This window comes from Pungitius pungitius, chromosome 7 (assembly GCF_949316345.1).
Source record: "Pungitius pungitius chromosome 7, fPunPun2.1, whole genome shotgun sequence".
Taxonomy (NCBI): Eukaryota; Metazoa; Chordata; class Actinopteri; order Perciformes; family Gasterosteidae; genus Pungitius; species Pungitius pungitius.
This window is the reverse complement of record NC_084906.1, coordinates 15,328,939-15,351,133: the sequence shown is the minus strand read 5'-3', so window position 1 is coordinate 15,351,133 and position 22,195 is coordinate 15,328,939. Positions and strand designations below refer to the sequence as shown.

The 22,195-nt window shown below is 42.3% G+C and overlaps 2 protein-coding genes across 3 annotated transcripts; both read left to right on the top strand.

The window, feature by feature from the left end:
- The first annotated feature begins 11 nt into the window (after window positions 1–11).
- Window positions 12–9,350, top strand: clcc1 (chloride channel CLIC-like 1). Its single transcript, XM_037469203.2, has 10 exons — window positions 12–447; window positions 564–671; window positions 5,172–5,282; window positions 5,371–5,592; window positions 5,925–6,065; window positions 6,176–6,275; window positions 6,822–6,919; window positions 7,113–7,259; window positions 7,334–7,876; window positions 8,642–9,350. Exons 1-10 carry the CDS (start codon window positions 295–297, stop codon window positions 8,771–8,773), a joined length of 1,755 nt encoding a protein of 584 aa, XP_037325100.2. The 5' UTR covers window positions 12–294; the 3' UTR covers window positions 8,774–9,350.
- Window positions 9,351–9,586: 236 nt separating this feature from the next.
- Window positions 9,587–21,940, top strand: mcoln2 (mucolipin TRP cation channel 2). 2 transcript variants are annotated; one of them, XM_037470377.2, is made up of 14 exons: window positions 9,587–9,781; window positions 10,317–10,470; window positions 11,180–11,353; window positions 11,567–11,723; window positions 12,249–12,327; window positions 12,416–12,512; window positions 12,848–12,947; window positions 13,470–13,582; window positions 13,786–13,935; window positions 15,572–15,673; window positions 15,816–15,938; window positions 17,434–17,640; window positions 17,806–17,939; window positions 21,307–21,940. In XM_037470377.2, exons 1-14 carry the CDS (start codon window positions 9,738–9,740, stop codon window positions 21,374–21,376), a joined length of 1,704 nt encoding a protein of 567 aa, XP_037326274.2. In that variant the 5' UTR covers window positions 9,587–9,737; the 3' UTR covers window positions 21,377–21,940. The 2 variants fall into 2 exon arrangements, with proteins under 2 accessions (XP_037326274.2, XP_037326275.2); XM_037470378.2 differs by having other exon boundaries at window positions 21,250–21,337.
- Window positions 21,941–22,195: the final 255 nt, after the last annotated feature.

Below are 22,195 nucleotides of genomic sequence, written 5' to 3'. Positions count from 1 at the left end.
GCGATAGACGTGACGTATCGCGTCAAATGCTTTTACCTTGCGCAGTTGTCAAACATCACGCGTATTATTCCAGCGTCGCTTTTTTAAGAGTCGGTTGAGTGAAGTTTGACGCGGCTGGTCTGAAGTTAGCAAATAGCGTTAGAACGTTTAGCTCCTTGTCGTTATTTATACACACCTTTGCTTTATTTAAAACGCGCCCTTTTTGCTCCTCGATCTTACTTCCCTTTGGGCGTGCTGGTAGTAGCTAACGTTAGCTTGACCGCTGGACGGAAGTAACCTCCTCACCTAGCCGGGATGCACCTAGCCGGGATGCTCCTCGTTTTTCTGGTGTTCAGCCTGTCTCTGGCTACCACGGGACATGCAGAGGAGGAGGACGACGACTGGATAGACCCTCACGATATGCTCAACTACGACGCAACCACCCAGACCATGAAGAAGACCATCGAGGTAGGTTTTATTCTTCAAACGGTGGCCCTGTATGCTCGTGAGCTAACGTTAAGCTATCCTAAAAAATCTGATCTGTTTTGTGACTATTAATGTCTTATTGGACATATTCCCCGTAGGCAGCCAACTACGACAACGTCCCGACAAAGAGAAGAGAACATACTCCGGACTCCAACCAAGCGGAACTGTCGAGATGTCGGTCTCAAGTTGTGGCTCTACAGAGACAGGTTTGGTTATGTTGCAACGATATTTTCCGGAAGTTCTTTGAGGGGTTTTGTTGAGAAAGTGTAGTCGTATGTCAAGTCGTTGGCTGTACCAACCTGTCACATGGTTTATTACTGTCAGATTCAGACAGCAATCTGTCTTTTCATTGATACACTGACGATTTTGCAGGTGTTCCCACTTACAAAGCTTGTAGGAGTCTGTCATTTTTATCACAGGTACTTTTCAACTGTAAGTGACTGAATCTTAAGCAAATCCAAAAAATCACGTATGATTTAAAAAATATATTTTGAAGTTCATTGCATGACAGTATTTGATCACCATTGGTGAGAAGGCAATTGCCGCAATTATTAGAAAATGGAAGAAGTTCAAGATGACGGTCAATCTCCCTCGGTCAGGCCCTCCATGCAAGAGCTCACCTTGTGGGGCATCAATGATCACAAGGAAGGTGAGGAATCAGCCCAGAACTCCACGGCAGGACCTGGTCAATGACCTGAAGTGAACTGGGACCACAGCCTCAAAGAAAAGCCATTAGTAACACACTACGTCGTCATCGATTTAAATCCTGCAGCACACGCAAGGTCCCCCTGCTCAAGCCAGCGCACGTTCAGGCCCGTCTGAAGCCAATGACCATCTGGATGATCCAGAGGAGGTATGGGAGAAGGTCATGTGGTCTGATGAGACGGAAATAGAGCGTTTTGGTCTAAACTCCACTCGCTGTGTCCGGAGGAAGAAGGATGATTACAACCTCAAGAACACCATCCCAACCGTGAAGCAGAAAGGTGGAAACATCATTCTTTGAGGATGCTTTTCTGCAAAGGGGACAGGCCGACTGCACCGTATTGAGGGGAGGATAGATTGGGCCATGTATCTGCAAGGACTTGCCACTGATTTACTGGCGATTGCCACTCACTTGCCACGGAGTTGCCACATACGTGCCACTGCCACGAGGAGGATCTTGCTGTCTCTCAATCTCATGTCATGCAATAAATTGCTAAATACATTTTTCAAAATATGATTTTTCTGGATTTTCGTTTTGCATTCCCTCACTCACCGTTGAAGAGTACCTATGATAATTACCGACTCCTACGTGCTTTGTAAGTGGGAACACCTGCAAAATCAAAGAAATGAGTCAAATGTTGATTCAAGTGTTGCACACACTTTGTTACATACGAAAGGCATACCATCTGCCATTTTCGATGGTGGCGTCATTCGAATTTAGCTTGTGAATGAATTGATATGTTCATGCATATTTTCCTCACCAAGTTGAGGTCGTAGATGGAATCTTAAGTTTCAACAAATGACAACTTGTTGTTCCAGCCCACTCTTATGCTGTGTTCACACCAAAAGCGAAGTGAGTAGATTCCAGGCAAAGTCAATGCACACATGCGAATGGATTTGGAGGAAGCACATTTTCAACGAGCTCGTCATCACCGCCGTCCTGCTGCCAAAGCGTGAATACACTTAATGACTTTACTGCCACACGCCACACACACAGGCAGCTGAGACTGAACGCCTGAAAGTTAGCTGGTGTTTGTCTATTTTCCACAACAAATACCGAGCAGAAATAGTGGTTTATTTCCATTTTAGATAGTGGAAATGGTAACTTGTCTTTACAGCGACATGCTGCTGAGAAAAGCCACGCCCCCTTTCTGGCATGTTCGAAGCAAATGAAGGAGACTCAAACTAACTACAACTAGTCGGGCTTAAGTTAAGTTAACATGCGCCAGTAAAGTGTGGCAAATATTTGCTGCGCTTTTGGTGTGAATTCAGCATTAGGACTAATTTAATAATTACTCACCTGAAACTTTTGAGAAGCAGCTTCTACAACCTATTCCTGCTACGGTGTACACCCTATTCAGTTAAGCATGTGTGCATCGGACCGAGCCAGCGGCGGCACCACACCAGGCGACAACAATAACCCAGCGCTGTCCCTCGCTGACATCGAGAAACTGCTTGCTGCTATGGAGGAGCGAATTATCCAAAATCTGAAAGCACAAATTTCAGCCAGCCACGACATCATCACCAGACACGACCAGACAATTCAAGCCATTGAGAAGTCTGTGAACGACTCTCGGGAGAGAATAACTACACTGGAGACCATGGCTGGTAGCTGTCTAAAGGAGAATGAACAGCTGAAGTTTAAGGTCGACGACCTCGAGAACAGATCACAGAGGTGCAATATTCGTATTACGGGCCTACTCCAGGGAGCGGAGGGCACCCACCCGGACGCCTTTCCCTGTGTTTTTGCCGTGGACCGCGCGCACAAGGTGGCCATCCAGACGAGACCGGACGACGCGCCTCGTCCATTCATAGCCTGCATTCATTGCTACCAGACGAAGCAGTGTTTAATGCAGCTGGCACGAGGGAAAGGTTCCCCGTCCTACAGGGGCTCGGAAATTCCTATTCACGACGACTACAGTGCTCAGGTGGCGGAAAAGCCAGCTACTTTCTTCCCTGTCGAGACTGCACTGAGGAACGCAGCGTGCCCGATCTCTCCAGCCAAGCTTCAGGTGATCGTCGATGGAACCAAGCCGGAGTTCAACGTCCTCGACGTCTGTGATATTGAGACTGCCGTAGATGACGAGGACATTATCTCCGCATTCTGCTTTAACATGGACGGAGTAAATGGCGCTATCTTTAATGCATTCTTGCTGCTTTTTATTCTCTCTTTCTTTGTCTTTGCCCTTTTGCCGGAGGGCATTTTGTCCCTTTTGACAGGGGAAGGTTTGGGAGGTCTAAATCAAATGAAAGAATGGCACTGTGATCCGATATAATGCTATTGTACAAGCAGGATTTAACCTTTATGTTTTCGTTCCTTTTTAAGCTTTTGATTCTTTTATAACTATTTAACTTCTCATCTGATCGATTAAATCTTTTTGATACGTCCCATAGGTTCCATAGTCTGTAGCTCTACATTAGGTGGGTAGGTTCTGTAATTTCCCCCAGACAAGTGACATTTCTCTTTGGTGGGATAACAACTAACCAATAAAACATATTTACAAAAAAGGGTTTTGAGAGTATTTTTGGTCCACTGTCCAACAGCAGGAAGGAATTTCTCTTTCACAACCCGGGAGTGAAACGGCCGGTGGCTGAAGAAGCTGCAGAGAGAAGGTAGAGTGTCCTGCATGGTATGGGAGGTGTTGTCCATCAACGATGATCGCTTCATCATCTTCCTCCTGTCTCCCACCATATCCAGAGGATACCCCAGCACACTGCTTGCCTTCTTAATCAGTTTAATAAGTGTTTGCGGTTTCAGTATCTTCCTGTCTGCTGTCGAGCTGCTGCTGCTGCTCCAGAAAGACCGCTCCAACACAATCGAAGAAGGTCCTCAGGCCCCCTATGCCAGACTGGTAAGCGAACTGGGTCTAAAGAGGAGCTCATTAGGAAGCGGTCTTGGCTTCCGGAGGCAGGCAACGGGAGTCGGCCGAACCGCCGACAGGACACAGGAATGTGATTCGCTGCGGGCCAGCGGGAACAGGAGTCCACTGCGGGGTGATGCCGAACGGAACACCATCCAGAGGCTGTGCGATAGCCGTCGGCCGGCCCACTCTGATGGACAGGAGGGGTCCACAGCCCTGACCGGATGCTGATGGACAGGAGGGGTCCACAGCCCTGACCGGATGCTGATGGACAGGAGGGGTCCACAGCCCTGACCGGATGCTGATGGACAGGAGGGGGTCCAAAGCCCTGACCGGATGCTGATGGACAGGAGGGGGTCCAAAGCCCTGACCAGAGGCTAATGGACAGGAGGGGGTCCAAAGCCCTCACCAGAGGCGGGCAGCCAGCTGGATGCTGCAGCGAAGAACGGCCAGGGCCAACCCGGTTCCCCTGAACCTGTTCAAGGTTGTTGGTAACTGTGTCCTGGCAAACCAGTCTGCTGAGTCCATTTTAGGTTGGTTTGTTCTGTCAGGTGAGTCCAGGAACAGGGAGGATGCGGATCCGAAAGTAAGTGAAGTTTATTTAAAGTAAGGAACACGAACGCCGATAATAAACTCGCCAACATAGATTAACGAACCGACAAGGAGACCAGGGAAACGCATGGCTTGAATACACTGGGAAAGTGCAGGTCAGGGACACTGCAGACAATCCGAGGGGGAGAAGACACAGGAGGGCAGGAAGTTAACCCAGAGGCAGGAAGAAGAAATCAACCCAAACCATGACACAAGGAAAATTGAATTATTGAATGTCCTGAAAACCGTTACTCATCTCACAGCAATCGTATAATACATTGGCAGTGGGGTGGGGGTGTTTGTAGTCTAATATTTAAAAAAAAGAAAGATTCCTGAGGTATGGATGTTTCATTTTTTAAATTATTTTTGCCTTGATTCCGTTCTCCTCCTCCAATCTTCCATGGGTGGGACCAAGACTCCAAGCCAGGAAAGGAATTGATAAGGCACAAAATCTTGGAAATGAGACAGACGCTCAGTCTCTAAACAGTAAATGTTAAAAACTACCTGCAAATATATCAAGTATACCAAATATCTTGCTCTGCTTTGATTCAGATTGAAGAACTTAAGAAGGAAATCAAGCTCATCTCACAGCAGCCTACCTGCAATCCAGTGTTCAAACGATTTCTTACCAGACTCCGTAAAGAAATACAAAGACTTGGTTTGGTGAGTGAGCATTTCATATGGCATTGAATGTCTTTACAAATCATGACACAGCCTATATTTAACTGCTACCATCTCCTTTCTACCCCAGCCCAGTGACCCCTTTGATGTCTTCTATGATGCTAAAATCAGAGTCACCACACAAGGCATGGCAGAGATTAAGTCACTGCTGGATGGGGAAGACAGTTGGAGAACAGGGGCTCTCGACAATGCAATCAGCCAGATACTCGTCGATCTCAAACCACATGACTACGAGACCTGGAAGTGGCGCTTTGAAGACACTTTTGGCTTGGAGCTTGACACACTATTAAAAGTAAGCTCATGTCAAGAGAATCGCAACACCATCCATTATCTCATAAGGAAATTTGCTGTTGGTGTCATTTTTTTTGGGCAACTTCATAAATTGTCCATTTGATCTCTAAAACGGTGAATAATGTATTATTTTCTGTTTTTAACGCTCATATAAATTTGACTGGAAACTGCATATTCAGTCACTTAATTTCAAGTAATTATCTTTAACAATTTATTTTGAATGTTTATTGCCAGTCTACTGATGAATTAGCTGACTAATAGTGGAAACTATAATAATTTGTTTTAGGAGTTGTTTTCCATCTCATACCAGTCAAGTTGTACTCTGTGTTCCAGGTGGGACTGGTTGTTCTGATTATAGTGGCCATTGTCTGCACCGAGCTGTGGTCAACAGTGTCCTGGTTCATGCAGCTCAGCAGACTGTTTTATGCTTCTTTCTTCATCAGTATTATCTGGAACTGGCTATATCTGTATAAGGTGACGCTCTTTTGCTAATTTGCTCCTTTCATTAAGTTTGTCTTTTTTTGACATACGTTTTTTTATTTTTTTATGCAGTTTGGTTTGAAATAGCATTCTGTTTTTTTCAGATTGCCTTTGCTGACCACCAAAGCAACATGGCAAAGATGGATGGTGTTTATGAAAAATGCACTGGAGTGAAGAAAATTGATTGGAGTGATAGCTTGAAAGGTTAGGCCATTGCATGTGTAAATATTAAGTATTGCATGACCTAAATCTTATCTACCCATTGTTTTTCCTAAGTGACTTAAGGGACTAATAATTTCTAAAATGGTGCAGTATTAAGCCAGAGAAAAAAAATTGTTAGTCTGCTAAACTATCTGCAAAATAATCAGCCATGCTGACTGTTAGGCTTAAAGAAGATTTACAACAAGGCTTCCCCTTGAGAGTCTCAGTTTGCCAAATTAACCATCAGACCAAGTGTACGGTTTGGAAAAATGTTTACTTTCTCTGTCTGGTTGGTTCTATGAATTTGTCAGACACACAACCATCTGATCCAACAATGTTCACGTACGTACATGGACGGTGCAGAATTTCAATATGTCCAATGTCCAAAAATTGTTGTCACTTAAAAACAAAATAACATGGGATATATGGTCTGGTTAGGAAAATACAGATGTTACTGTTTGATATGCAAAATGTTTTTTTAAGAGGATTTACTACTAAATAACTCTTTTTCTTACCACCCCTCTACTGTCTTTGGATGTCTTCTTACAGAGTGGTTGAGAAGCAGCTTGACTCTTCAAGATGACCCTTGTAAGAAATATCATGAACTCCTCTTGGTCAACCCCATTCTGCTGGTTCCTCCAACCAAGGTATGTTGTAAGTTGCTGTCGGTTCTAAATAAAACGAGTTGTTATTTATTGAGGAAATTGAATGAAACATTTGCCAAATAAATGTTTTCCACATTCAACATACTATTTTAAGATTCATATCAGATTTGAATGTCTGCATGATTTTGGGAACAGCACGTTCAAAATGACATCCCAAACATCCCTCTTTGTTTAGGCGATCGCAGTTACCTTCACAACCATGATCACAGAGCCGATGAAGCACATTGGACAGGGGATCAGTGAGTTTCTGGTTGCACTCCTCAAAGATCTACCATTTACCCTGCAGATTCCAGTTCTCTTCACCATCGTGCTTGCTATTGTGGTAAGGACCATTTGGAAAATGAATTGGATACAGATGAAAGACATCAAGTAATGTGTCCTTACACTCCTCTACAGGCATGCATGTATGGAGGTGTGCAGGCGGCCTTTCAGCATGGCATCGCTGCACCTTTTCGTCGCCCCCGAGGCGACCCACCTCCTCCACAGCTGGAGCGACCGCAGCCCGGGGTCCAGGAGGTGCTGGCCGGGGACAACTTAGCAGGAGGGGACGCACCGCTGCAAGCCCCAATGCATCAAGCAGTTGAAGGCCGGCTGCACAGGAACCAGGTCCGTCAGAGGCAGCCGGACAGACGGAATGAAGAGATGGGTGTGGAGTCGCTAGGCACAGCCCCTTCCAGTGGGTACGAGACGGATGGCGAGCAGCGGGAGGCGGAGCCGAATCTCTCCGCTGGGTTAAATTCAGAAAACCTCCCTGAGCCAAAAGGGGAAAGTGCTAGCGATGTTGAAACAATTATATCCGAAAGGAAAGCAACTATATCGGACTCATTGCCTTCAAAGAGTAAACCGCTGAAAGGGATTGAATTGCTTTCAAATAAAGTTGTCAAAGACAGTGCAGCGCCTCAGCCAGCAGGAAGTCCACATCCATCAGCTGATGTTCAGGTAAGGTTTTTTTGTTTTGTTACATACATAAAACTTAATCCAACTCATCTCAATAATATCCAGCATAACACCGACAAACGTGATGTGATTTAACCTTTAAAGTACACAGTTTGTTTTAATGTTTCAGCTTTGCACATCCAACATAAATAGGTAAATAAGTATTTAATAACAAGATCCTATTTTTATGAGACATTGGGAGTTTTTCCTGTCTTCATAATAGCTGTGTCTTGTGCTTGTTAATATGAATGCCCGTAAGCCACAGATAGATTTTATAGCTTTATATAGATTTATTTGCTGCCACACCATACTTTTCTCAACTTTTAATAGCACTATTTATAAGAGTAGTGTATTTGAACTGGTGTGCGACGGCATACTGTGGTTTCAACCTGATGGCTCCCAAAATCTCATTAAATTACTGTTAAAATTGCATCATTATTCTCTGGAAACAGACCTATTTTTTTCTTTTTCCCCTCATGAGTTGACACTCGTGGCTATAAATGGGATATTAGTGAACAACCTAACATATGTAGTGCTGTCTTGTCATTTTGACAAGTTGAATTCCAATGCAAATCAATTTAGCTGATGTTAGTATTGCCAAATACAATAAAGGAAATAAAATCATATTTCCCTAAATCTTTTAGAAAAAAGAATATATGTTTGAAAAGTCTTTAATCTAATGCATGTATTATTTGCTACTAGAGGACAACATAAGGATTTTTGTTTCATATATATATATACTTTTTTATGTCAAACCCCTCACTGCAGGATCTATACTCGGCTGAAGACAGCACCTCTTGTGTCTCACTGCCACCTGTTGAAACTGTTGGAGTTCCTGTTCAGGAAACATTGCCGGTGATTGCAGCTTCAGCATCAGTCAATGCTGGGAATGAAACGTGATCTGCCTTTGGTGCTTCTTCCTGGACTTTACAGGTGGTGAGGCCAAGAAGAGTGGATGTCCTTGACTGAAATGTGCATAGACGTGGACGTTTGCTGACTTTACCTCGTTCCCGTCCAGCCAATTGACAATGCCATGTCAGCAAAAATGATTAGTAGTTATAAAAATGGGAAAATGTATATGTAAAAAAAAAAAATCATAATAAACTATAGTTGATTATGTGTGTGTATTACCCAGGGACAGAAATCATGCTCTTTAAAATTATTTAACTGTAATGATGCAACAGAATATAATAGTGATGAACAAAATAATATTTATTTTTAAAAATGAAAATACTTTTTTTTTAAAAGTTGTGATTAACTGCTTTTACATTAAGGGCTTGAAATAGCATTGCTCCTTCCTTTCATTTTATATTGGAATATTTAAATTGCTTATCCAAATCATAGCAGGATTGCTGTCTGTATGATTTTGCACAGCGAAGGAAATTGCAATATGCAGTTCATACATCAATGTTTATATTACAAAATGACTGATACTGGTACATGGTATTGAATCATTAAAATATTTCTGTACATCGTGTGTGTGTGTGTGTGTGTGTGTATATATAGAATAAAAATATATGCTAACTGTATAGTTTTTTTTTTAAATAAAAAAAATAAATGTTATAAATATCTTTCAGAAATATGGGTGCAGATATTTATTCATAAAATGTTATTTTTTATTCATGCCAATGTTAAACATTGGAACAGATTTGTGGTGTCTGGACTTTCTTTTGCAGCCCCTGGCGGCCGCTGGCGGGTCCCAGGGCCGTGGGTTGGACACCTTTAAATCGGCTGGAAGTCATTTCCTGATTGGCTGCCTGGAAGTTGCGTGGTGTCACAGATAACCCAGCTGAAGTGTCTGTGGCAAGTCTCTGTCGTTCTTTTACAACTACATGCTCTCCACAGTGCACGTGGAGAATCAATCATGGAATTATTGGTCCGGTATCTGGAACGGAGCAATTCAATTAGGTGAGTAATTATGTTTAATGTTTTATGACTGGCGGTTAAAACTAGCTTAGGGGGCATGCGACGTGTCCGGTGAATTACAAATTATGTTTCTGAATTAAAGGGCAAACTGAGCAAAACTAACAGGGTTCCGTAACCAGGTTCTTGTTTTCCTGCAGTTTTACATTACCTTTTATATTTTTTACCTTTATAACGCACCAGACCAAGAAAAATAAAATCCCTATGGCTAGCCTCTAACTAATTTTAGGAGGTGGTTTTCATCTTGTGGGGCGGGGGTCTGTTTGTTTAAAAAAAAAAAAAAGTTAAACCGTGCACTCCCTAAAGTAACCTTGGACTTAAACCCAGCCAGCACCATGAATACAGCCAGTGTACTTGGTACATGGAGTCCCCTGTGACTATTCCTCGAATATATTATAATGAAATAACTGCTGCTTTCACTTGTTTTTTTTTTATAACCCAGAGTGCTGTATCCTGGCCTCTTCTCATTCTCCCCCAGCTGTGGGAAGATATTACATTTGAATGTAACTTCTGTTTTCAGCACTGAGTTAACTCACGATATTATCAAAGAGGACAACTTGAGAGATGACCTAAGGTATTACTTCATGAGCCCGTGTGAGAAGTACCGAGCCCGACGACACTTACCCTGGAAACTTGGGGTGCAGATTCTGAAAATCATCATGATCACAACACAGGTGTGTTCAGGGCGACGAATGTGGCTTTAAATAAGATCCACACAGTTTCTGTCCAATGCGTCCAGTGTTCTGCAGCAAAACTATGGAGCCAAATTCAGGCCCAAAAAATTGAAAAATACATATACTGTAACTGTAGTTTTTTGGGTTGAATATAGTTTTGACTCTGTTCTAAATTAATTTTTAAATATTTTTTTATTCTTACTTGGATATATTTTTCTGTTGCAGATTTAATATTTTCAGATTCAAATCTTATATTCTTATAAGTTTCTGATGTGATGTAGGGGGGCGGGGCATCAACAGAGATATTTGTGTGTTTACATTTAAACAAACGGGAACCTACAGAACGTAGATGTTAGGTTTCTCGTTAAAAATGAGAATTTGTAGATTTCTTTTTATTATACTGTGGTAAAAAAAGTTTCAGTAGTTGACAAAGGAAACTAACAAAATACAGAATTAAACCATTACCTCCTCAATATTTGTCTTGAAGTAACACAGCTCTACTTTAAAAGTTGCCAGCTACAAAGTGTATTGTATGTGACGACAAAGTCCAAATCACTGGCATTACCAGAGAAATTGAAGATTTAAAAAAGGCCTGACAGGACAACATAATGCCCTGCATCATGACCTCCTGCATACCTTTTCAGTCGGTTACCTTCACATGCATCTAAATGACACTTAACGTTCCCATTTCCGCTTTGTCCCTCCACAGCTCATCCTGTTCGGCCTCAGCAACCAGCTGGTGGTGGCCTACAAGGAGGAGAACATGATGGCGCTCAAAAACCTTTTCCTGAAGGACTACTCCGGCGTGGATGAGGACGACTACTGTGTCGCGGTCTACACCCAACAAAGTGTCTACGACAGTCTGTTCTACGTCATGGATCAGGCATGTACCCGCACTCAATACACATCTGTGTCATTTGAAACTATTCAACATTTATCTGTTAATCCTCTGAAACTGACTGCTATGGGAACTGCAACTTTCCACTTAATATTTGCCCCAGCGTCATGTGTTGCTAAGGCAGTTTACAGCTTCTGTCCAACGTGGTAAATCACCATGGTTCCAGTTTGATTTACCTGAGGTTTCTGACACTTACAGTACAGCCAGTTGGGCCGGCTTTCTGTGGGCTCGCTCAGTTACGGGGAGGACGAGGACGGCAATCTGCTGCCTCTCATCGTCTGCAAAGAATATTACCGGAGGGGCAGCGAGGACCCCTCAGGTGACTCATATGATATAGATGCCGAGCTGGAGACAGGTGAGCGGGAACATTTACATCAGATTCGATATCAGTCTTTAATTAATAACCTGTGTGCCTCACTCTTTAGTGACTGGGATCATACTTTTATGTATACGGCAACAACACTTAATTAGACATCTTAACCTTGTGAAAGTAAATGAGACGTATAGATAAATTGGTACTCATTTATTTAATATTTTTTATTTCTAAAATCTTCTAGATTAAACAGAATTACAATTCAGCGGTAAAACTCTTTTTATGCAGAAACTGATAACTGAAAAGCATAAACAAGCATTCAAATTCCAGTACCAAATATAGGAAATGTATGAACATTGAATAAAGCGGCCGCATTGTCATCGAGATCAGATCCATTAATAATATCTGCTTCTGTTTGCGTTCAAGCCCTAAAAATGTAGTTCAAGACCCAATATAATTTTTCCACATCCTTGTTATGGTAAAACTGAAATTACTAGATCAATATGAGAGACAACGTCCCCGAGCCTTCGGGGGAATAAGAGGTGCTTGTTTCCTCTCCCCTCTCAGATTGTATGTCACATGATCCAAAGACTGCAAATCAATGGAAAACACAGAACTCCTCCTTTTTTGATTTGGACTTTTACAGGTAAAGGTGCTCTCATCAATGTGCTGTATGTGGCTGCACTGTTACTTTTTCTTTACAGGACATTAAAGTTCTTCCATTTTGCTTAAAGGCTTGTTGACGTAAAACTAACCTTCCCGTTGAAAGGCATCAACCTACAGACGGTGCGTTACCGGGAGTTACCTGACTGCTACTCCTTCCACATTACGGTACGTGTCTGGCGTATTTTAAGGGTTAACAATTTGATGCTTTCCATTATCTTGGGCTGCCTTAAAAACATCAGGCTGGCAACAGCAGATGGGAAAGAATCCTCTATAACTACAGCTCCCTTTACAGTACAACTGTTGATTAGTGTGCATTGTCCCTGCAAAACATAATATATAAATATAATAGTGCGCACAACATTAAGGAACAATTTCACCATAAAAAAACACGTATAAGAGAGCCAAATATTTTTGGCACTACTGTAGCATTCGACTGGAAATAAAACTACTTTTCTCATCATTTTAGTGATCTTTTTTTCCGTGGCTTTTTGGCTTTTTAGATAACATTTGACAACCAGTGTCACAGTGGGAAGGTAAAACTATTCCTGGACATTGACGTAGAGAGCAGCGCATGTCAAGACTGGAAGATATCCGGGACGGGTAAGGTGTAGCTGTCTAATAAATAATCTACTCGTAATGCAGAAAGGATCCTAGTCCCAGCAGATCAAGCGCTCAAAGAGCACTTTCTAAAACGCACCATGTATATTGATTGATTCATTGATAGAAAACAGGACTCTGCAGCATGGGGGATTCGAACCCTGAACCTTTTGCATCCCCAGAGAAGGTGACTGTGTTGAGAGAAGGTGTTGCAGAGATCCTAATCCATAATTGTAAAAATATCCCAAAACAGCAAAGCATGGGCCTGGCGTTTTGGTTACAGCCGCTGAAACCAATTTTGATTCATAGCCATTCATGTAAAATATAACTTTTTCCTTTTAGTGTTTTTTTCTGTTTTCTTTTTTTCTGAAAACACTTTATGGCCCCAAAGAAATGATTGTCATTTTTCAGTTGGTAGTCAGTTGGGCGTGTTCCTGCCCAACGGACTGACTGGTAGTTTATCAGTAATGAGTGTGAAGCAGTTTACGTAAAAGATAAACTTACACACACTGTTGTTTGTTTCAGCTGAGAAGAACACGCACTATTTGCTGTTGTTTGACGGCTTCGTCATTATTATCTGCCTCGCATCAGCTGTGCTGTGCACCCGCTCCATCGTACTGGCTGTCCGCTTACTTCAGGTCAGCTGCTCGGTCTCTGCTCGCACTGCACACAATAATGCAGAGACTTACTCACACGGTCCCTGTTTTTTGAAGCTAAATGTTTAATAGCAATGTCTAACATACCATCTATATTATGACATTTCTCAACTGGTATAATCATGTTCATGTGTTTTGTGTTTTGTCCTTTTTCGGTAAAAGATTGAACATTTTTCTATTTTCAGAGATTCTCCAGATTCTTCCGCGAAAATTACAATCGTAAAGTTTGTGAGGATGACCAGAATGAGTTTTTGAATGGCTGGTATGTGCTGGTAATTGTCAGCGACCTCTTAGCCATTATCGGATCAATACTGAAGGTGGAAATACAAGCAAAGGTAAACTAAATCTCTTTAGTTTTTTCTTTTGTAGCCCTTTAGTGCTGAATACATGTAAAAGGAGAATCATGCATTGTTTACTTCTCCCCCAGCTATAAAAAATATGTAGTTGAGTAATCTAAAATGTCCCGTCAGGGTAAAAAAAAAAAAAGAGATCCAACCAATGTGACATAACATTAGAATATTTAAATGTTGTCACTGACTGTCTTTCCTTTTTTATAGCCACCGTGTTTGAGTGTTTCGCCCAATCTCAACCCAACTATTGTCTCGCAGGAAAGCAAAGCTGGTCTCCTATTAGCTTAGAGCAATGATTCAAAATGCATGTCGTTAATGTTACTAATTCTACTTTGTTCGTTTCCTGTTTTTTAATTACCGTATTTTCGCGACTATACGGCGCACTGAATTACAAGGCGCACCTTCAATAAATCGCCAATTTTAGAACTATTTTCATATATAGAGCGCACCGGATCACAAGGCGCATAGAAGTAACTGCAGTAAAACGTTTGACTGGGGCTGCGTTATGCATCCACTAGATCGGGCTGTGCTAAATCAAACGTTATTAAGCGTTCTGAAAACTCTTCACTCCCATGGTAACGTTGTTCAAACGTTAATGTGGATATTAACAATATCTCTTTCGTTATTGGTTAATGAAAACATTCTTGGCAAATGCTTTGGTGCATCTTGCACCGAGAGGCAGCGCTGGAACAGACGGTGGCGCCTCGCGGCGGACCGTCAGCGCGATCCCGACATCCAACTACGAGCTTTAATGCACTGTAGCGACTCTCGCTAATGAATCTCTGGGTGTGCTTATCTTCTGGTTTTATTGTCGAGAAACAGGCTACTGTCGGCCGTAGCCTACGCCGAACAAGAACACACCATCGCTCTCCAAAACAACAACAATTCCCGCGTCCCCATAGGTGGCACTAAGATGAGTGACGTCACATTGTGCGCCCTTCACTGACCATCCCAAAACTCTGTAAAGTGCAACGCCGCTCCAGAACATGAAAACACAGTCCGTTACAATACGCTGTTGGAGCTGGAATTACCGCGGCTGCTGGCACCAGACTTTCCCTCCAATGGATCCTCGTTAACCAGTATGGATCAACCAATTGAGCCATATATACGGCGCTCCGGATTACAAGGCGCACGCGCCGTTTTTTTAGGAAAAAAAGGATTTTAAGTGCGCCTTATAGTCGCGAAAATACGGTAGTCAAAATTTTGGCTGCTTTTTACACACCTACATGATGGCAAAATGGAATAAACTCAACAACCAGATGCAATAAAACATTTACAAGCTGTACAAGTGTACTATTGACTACATTTATCTAGAATAGAGTCAAGTTTTTAGATTTAGACAAAATGTGTATTGGATGTCCAGAGAGATGTTGTAACCATGGAGCATGAAAAGCCATGACTCATCATGTTGCTCAACAAGTGATGGGATGTTACTTGGTTTCAGTTCCTCATTGTACTTGACTCCTTTAAAAGAGAATTCACAGGGTTCACCACAAACAAAAGATGTTTCCTGACTCTTATCTCGGTCACTGAAGCAGAACTAAATATTAACCCATTTTACGAGACTTCATTGCCTTTTAAAAATAAAGGGTTTAATGCATTTCTTCTCCCTCCCCTCTAGAGTCTCACCAGTTATGATGTGTGCAGTATATTTCTGGGGACGTCTACTTTAATGGTGTGGGTCGGCGTGATAAGGTACCTGGGATACTTCCAGAAATACAATGTAAGTGGTTTTTATTTTTTTATTTTTTTGCCTTTTAAAAACATTTTTTTTAACACCTTTATAAAATGTCTTCACACATGCTTTCATGTTTTGTCCCAACAATAATACATGTGTCCATCCTTTTGTGTGTGTGTATTTGAAGGTATTGATTTTAACCATGAAAGCAGCCTTCCCAAAGGTCCTGCGTTTTTGCTGCTGTGCCGGCATGATCTACCTCGGCTACACCTTCTGTGGGTGGATTGTACTGGGACCATACCATGAGAAGGTAATCATCTCAACTGGGTTGAGGAGCACATACAGTATATGATGAGGGGGCCTGAGGGCCAGATATTGGAGAAGTGAGTTTATAGTGTGGCATTTGCTAGTGGGGTAAAATGGGTGTTTGTTGATAATTTAAGGAACTATTAAGGCGCTTTCACTGACATGTGTTCAGTGTCCTTTCCTCCAAGACTGCTGAGGTCCAGAGACACTGGTTGCATGAGATTATGTGAACATCAATGAGCTGGCTGAGACAGCATTTTTATTTTATTAAACACACTGAACATGCAACCACTAGATGTCAGTAAATGGCCTGTCCTTGAAACCCCCATCTTCAGTCAGATCAGCATTCTATCCATGGGACCAAATGTTAACTGGTAAACATTCCAAATATGCACACTACGTACACACCTACTCAGACTTATTAATGGATTTATTCTCCTTTGTGATGGAAAGTGAGGAGAGAGGCGCTTTTGCAGAGCTCAAAATGAAAATCTTGTGATTTGTATCTTTAAACTTTATTGATTGCCTGAAATGGAGAAATATTGGTGAGCTTTGAAGGAAAGTAAGAACGGGATGTGACTTGTTTGCGTGTAGGGTATCGTCAACAACTACTTTGACTGCAATCAGGGTACCTTTTCAAAGGGAAGACTTATAGCTTCCACTTGGACTCTCACATTGACCTTGAGATCATTGGACAACCAGTGGCATCAGGGAAACTGTGTTTAGCTGTCCTTGCCTGTTAAGATAAATTATTTACGGAAGTCCTAGCAGCAGCAGCTGTGGGCGTTGATGGATTTTCTATTTTTTTCTTTTCAGTTTACTTCAGTATCGCATGACCAATGGAGTACATCTCCTGAGTTAAATCCTATAATGCGTTTTTTGTATTGCTTTAAATGCCGCAGTGTATTTTAAATGCATTTATGCTCAAACGTCCAACTCGTAAGAAAAGTTACCGGGTAAAGCCATACTGTAACATTAATTGCAGTTTTAGTGGAAGTGAAAGTGTTGTGTGTTGCAGTGTTGCTATGGATACCGTTGCAACAAATAAGTTTCAGTTCCCGGTTTTTCCAACGTTGCTGTCAACAGACTGGCTTTCAATAATTACATTACGGCGGGGGGAGGAGTACCCCGTTGTGTGCGGTCCGCCCGGCCAGGATCCCCCTGGTGTTTACTGAAGGAATAAACACCGTGTTTTCTTGTACTTGCCAACCCACACGTCTCCAAAGTGCTGGAATCCATACCGTCGCAGCGGGATCCGGATGTTGTTTTTAGATACTATCACATCTGTGCCTTTCCGTCTTTGTCGCTCCACGTCCATCATGCGTCTGTTGGTCTGCACCTCCTTCCCCTTCGTTGTAACTCTGTCTCTGTGATGATCAACATTTCCTGATCATATATAAAAGATCTCAGATTTATCTGGATTTGCTGCCTCTTGTGTTACATAATGAATATGAAATGCAACTCTGATCCAATCCAACGTCCCGATCTTCCGTCTCTAGTTCGAGGGCCTGAGTCGCGTGGCGGAGTGCCTTTTCTCCCTGTTGAACGGCGACGACATGTTCACAACCTTCGCCCAGCTGAAGGACAAAAACACGTTGGTGTGGCTCTTCAGCCGGGCCTACCTCTACTCCTTCATCTCGCTCTTCATCTACATGGTGCTGTCGCTCTTCATCGCCCTCATCACTGACGCCTATGAGACCATTAAGGTACTTCTGCTTTTGTTCGTTTCTGGGGAAGGAACAGCTGTTGCTCTGTGCAGCAAGGGAGTTCCGTTCCAGGGAATCCGAGAGGAATATTTCGCTGTAAAGTGTTAAACTCCAACCTGTTGCTATTTATTTTTTTATTTTTTAATTGATTGCATTTACCAACAGAGGTTCCAAAAAGATGGATTCCCACCGACCGACCTGCAGAAGTTCCTGAGAGAGCAGAAGGATTTTCCCGTTGCAGAGGAGAGCAGTCAGACCGATATTCGCATCAGATCCTCTCTGTTGTGCTGCTGCCCAAAGTATGACTGTGTTTATTTTTGTGCTTCGTTACTTTGATATTTAATCCCTACTCTGAAACACTTCGCATTTACACCTGGAAGCTGCTTCTGTACAAGCATGACTTCACGTCACAGTCGAGCGTGTCGCACTGATCTTGAATCAATAATCTCTAACTCTCTCTTTAAAGATCAGATCCGGATCAGATTTACTGTCACGCTCTAAAACAAAATGGAGTTTCGCATTTGACTGCAGATGAAAAAAGAATAGAAGTGCAATCCAGATAAGCTATGTATCTAAATATAACATGTCAACTTTAGTTATCGTTTTTACCCTGTAAAATATCTTGTAATTTAACCAAATCTTTTCATTGTTAAATTACGTCTGCAATTTATGATGATTTTCAACATCAACCGACTGTTTTGTGTAGAGCAGGCAACAATTTCAACACTCAAAACTGCTGAAATATTGCCCAGTATTACCTTAGCAGGAACAAATTTAAAGTAAATTTAAATTTTGTGTTGATTTGGACTGCCCTTGTGGATCTGGTTCTTCCTTCCAATTGACCCAGGAATGTGGGTCTCCAGCAGTGGTGTCAGTGTTGGATCCTGTCCTTATCATTCGAAACCGTTTGGAGACCCGATAGGAGTGTGTTGCAGTAACAAACTCAAACTTTACACATACTGAAAACCCTTTTCTGAGTAGCTACGCGTTAATGCTGCAGCAAGACGTTGTATTTGTCGATGCGTCCCTGTTTTCGGTCGCATTCCATCTCCATGAGCCAATCTCTATCATCGGCAGACTGGAGTTTCCTCCACGCTGTGGTTTGGCTCGGCCTTACGTGGTCGGAGAGCAATGGAATTAGTGGTGGGAGCTATGCAGACACACCCAGCGATGGGCTGATTACAGAGAAACTGAGGCTTTGCGCTGGGAAGAACCCCCTCCACACACTCCACCCTCTTCCACTCCCTTTCACCCCCGTGTGCCCCCCCCGCCCCCCCACCTCCCCCCTCTCTGCAGTGCTGCCTGCCCGATAAACGGTCCACTGTCAACATTGAGTGAACTGAGCTGGTTTTGGTAATTGGAAGTTATTAAATGTGAGGCAAGAGTTTAACTAGAATGTATAGTTCAATAACTCTTGTGTGTGGTTTTATTTTGAAGTCGCAGTTCGTCATTTTGTACTCCTTTCTTAAACCGGACTAACGTGTCCCAATGTTGAGTTGCATTTCATGTGCATTTTGAAGCTGAGGAGCAGGTTTTTACGAACAACAGCACGGGGCTAATTGAAAAGTCAATGCTTCCTCTTTAACAGTATGTATCTACGAATGTCGAATGGTTTACAAAGCTGCACCTACAGCTGCAATATACCAGACTGCGGTGTCATGCTTTTGGTTCTGCATTCTCATTAACCTGAAACACACTTTTAATAGATTACGCATTTCCTGTTTTGCATCGGATAAATGCGTAACTTTAATCAGGTTTGATCTGTCACCGTCGCCATTGTTCTACTTTCACTGCATCCATTTTAATTTCTTTCTTTGCAAGTTGTACTGGCAGACTGTAAGAAATGCTACCATCATTTTTTAAATTTTACCAGGCATTAAACCCACTCTGCAATCATTCCTGAATGCTCCACTGTCTCCAAACTGTCTGGATTTGAGAGTTAAAGGATGTTTAGTTTCAATTGGATAGCCATTAGGGAATAATTGGTAACAGTGACAACGTAATGCTGCACTGACAAATGCATTTGCATCTTTTTTTATGGAGTTGAGCATAAAACTACCAGTTGGCTGACTCGTTGGCATTAGGTGAACCCTTGTCAAGTTACACACATTCTGTAATTGCAGCCATTGAATTGACCAAATCTCATTTTCAAGAGATCTTTGTGTCTCTCTGCTCTCAAATTAGATCAGTGTCCTCTGCTAACATGGTGATGCCTTACTGGATGAAATTTCATCTTCATGCAATTAGCTCCTCCTTATGGTGTCGTTTTTTTTCTTAATTGTACTAGGTTCTAGTTTGGAACGCAAAGGGTCGCCCTTTGGTTAGATTTCAAACTTTGGAACAAATGCATCCAGTTTGACAGTTGAAATGTATTTTGGATTAAGCGTTCTGTGTGTTTGTAGCTGTAAATTGAATACACAGAAAAAAGTTGTAATAGTATACTAATGCTCTTCAGATTACCATGAACGTATACTTAATTGATGACTTCACTGTACCTGCAGTGGTTCATCAATCGTGTGTGTGTGTGTGTGTGTGTGTGTACAACGGCTTAACCAAGTGTTTGTCTTAAGTACTAAGCTGTGTACAAAAGTGTGTTGCTTTAGCTTTCCAATAACATTGGACAATGGAAAACCCTTGTACTTTTCATGGGAGGAACCCATCAGTGGCGCAGTAAAGTGACTGCTCTGTTGGTTCATTTCTGAGGCGGATGTGCCGTCAATAGAGGCCTCTGCCAAGGTGTCTCTGTTCAATATACACCTGTCTGCTAGTTAGCTTGCTTGCTCGTCTAATGACACCATACTTTAATGCTACACTGGTCTCAGAAAATGAATCGAATGATGATGTCGCCAATGTGTAATTGACTTTTTTTTAATTTTTAATTGGACTTTGTAATGCAGTGTCATGGTGAGGCATGCAAAACGCCCTGAGTGACCACAAAGGGCATTGATGTCAGTTTTTGACGTGTGGTTACACCAACTCTGATAACTCCTGTCATCGCAGTTGTAGACTCTATGGGCGCCGATTATCTATTTGAACCAGTCGTGTTCCAAGACTGGAGCATCCAGGCTGATCCGGAGGCTTGTGTCACCGCAGGATTAATCGTGCAGCAGTAGGGTGTCGCTCAACTTGACATGACACAGTCCGTGACACATTCTGTGAGGGTGATGGTGTTCCCATCTGAGTCGGATTACAAAAAGTGCTGAGCTGTACAGATTTGATAAAACAGTCTTTTTCTCTGCGGCGCAAACTACCAAACACAAGAAATGGGCATTTAGCTGATGTTCAGTGTGCTTGTTTGGGGAGGAATTTATTCTCAAAATGGGTACAACCACCAGAAACTGTAACCTCCTGCATCCCTTGCTTGTCTGTGTGTTATAGCTGAACCAGTGTGAAGGTGCAAGAGCAGATAATAAAGAGTGCTTTTTTTTGTATCTGATGTGAACGGTAATAAACTCTGTGTAGGAGATTATATTACATTTAAACGCGTAGTAAATGTTTAGCATTGTTTCTAAATACTCAAGAACCCTTAATGACCTCAGGCAGAAAGCATGTGCTTCATATGGCGATGTGTCACACACACACACTTGTGTTTGATTCATGTTGTTGCAGAGTTCCAGAAAGTGACGATGTTGTACTGATCAGCTGACCGCTGTTCCACCTCCACAGGACACGGATCAGGGAGGAGGAGGAGGAGGAGGAGGAGGATGTTGCTGAAAACATGACGTCACACGTCTGATCGACTTCAAGATCAAACAGTCCCCTGCAAAATCCTCGACTGTGCAGAATTACTGAATGTGCAAAGTGCAATTAGCAACAACATTCAAGTTTCCCTTTTCTTAAGTAAACTTGAGCTTTAGCTGGTAAGAAAAAAATGTTACAAAATGGTATCTATTGAAGTTCTGGATGCCATTGAAGTTTACTTGTCGTGGTCTGTGCATACGTTTAATTGCCACAGAACTGGTTTCCTCTGACCGTGGCTGCAAACCCTGGCGTTATGCAACCTTATGCTGTGCTATATGTAAATTATTTGTCAAGTGTTGTCGTTCAAATTGCAGTAAAACAAAAGTTCTAATTTGTCGATTGTTACTTTGTTTCCCCTAACTGTTTATCGGGAGCTCTGCTGTCAGACTAAATGTAATCAGTTAAAGCTCAACTTTGCGCCAAACTGGACTGGTCAATATTATATCAGCAGTTTAGGTGTTGCAATAAATGCACATTTCTGTCATAAAGGTAGGTTTCTGAAAATTGCGAAACACATTAACAGATGGGATTAGGGGGGAATTTTGTTTGACTAAACCAGAACTAGTGTGAGTCAGTTTTATCAGACAATCTACAACCGTTGATGTGTTGGCAAGCTGGAACACGACCTTGAGTGTGAGTTATGTGCTTTTAACTTGATCGCAAGGCACTACACAACACGTTGGAGCAAATGCAAGCCTAAAGAAAGGCCTTTTGTCCTCCAGTGAGATACTTTTATGTAGTCCAAAAACATCCATTGTCAGCTGTGTGTATTGTTTCTAACCATCAAAGACAAGAGTGTCCTATTTCCTTTAAA

Bases quoted from the DNA above. Each gene is read 5' to 3' on its own strand.
- clcc1 (XM_037469203.2), top strand. From the start codon at position 295: ATGCACCTAGCCGGGATGCTCCTCGTTTTTCTGGTGTTCAGCCTGTCT. The intron at 6,066-6,175 runs GTGACGCTCTTT...TGTTTTTTTCAG, and splicing joins ACTGGCTATATCTGTATAAG to ATTGCCTTTGCTGACCACCA. The intron at 7,260-7,333 runs GTAAGGACCATT...ACTCCTCTACAG, and splicing joins CCATCGTGCTTGCTATTGTG to GCATGCATGTATGGAGGTGT.
- mcoln2 (XM_037470377.2), top strand. From the start codon at position 9,738: ATGGAATTATTGGTCCGGTATCTGGAACGGAGCAATTCAATTAG. The intron at 11,724-12,248 runs GTGAGCGGGAAC...CTCCCCTCTCAG, and splicing joins AGATGCCGAGCTGGAGACAG to ATTGTATGTCACATGATCCA. The intron at 12,948-13,469 runs GTAAGGTGTAGC...TGTTTGTTTCAG, and splicing joins CTGGAAGATATCCGGGACGG to CTGAGAAGAACACGCACTAT.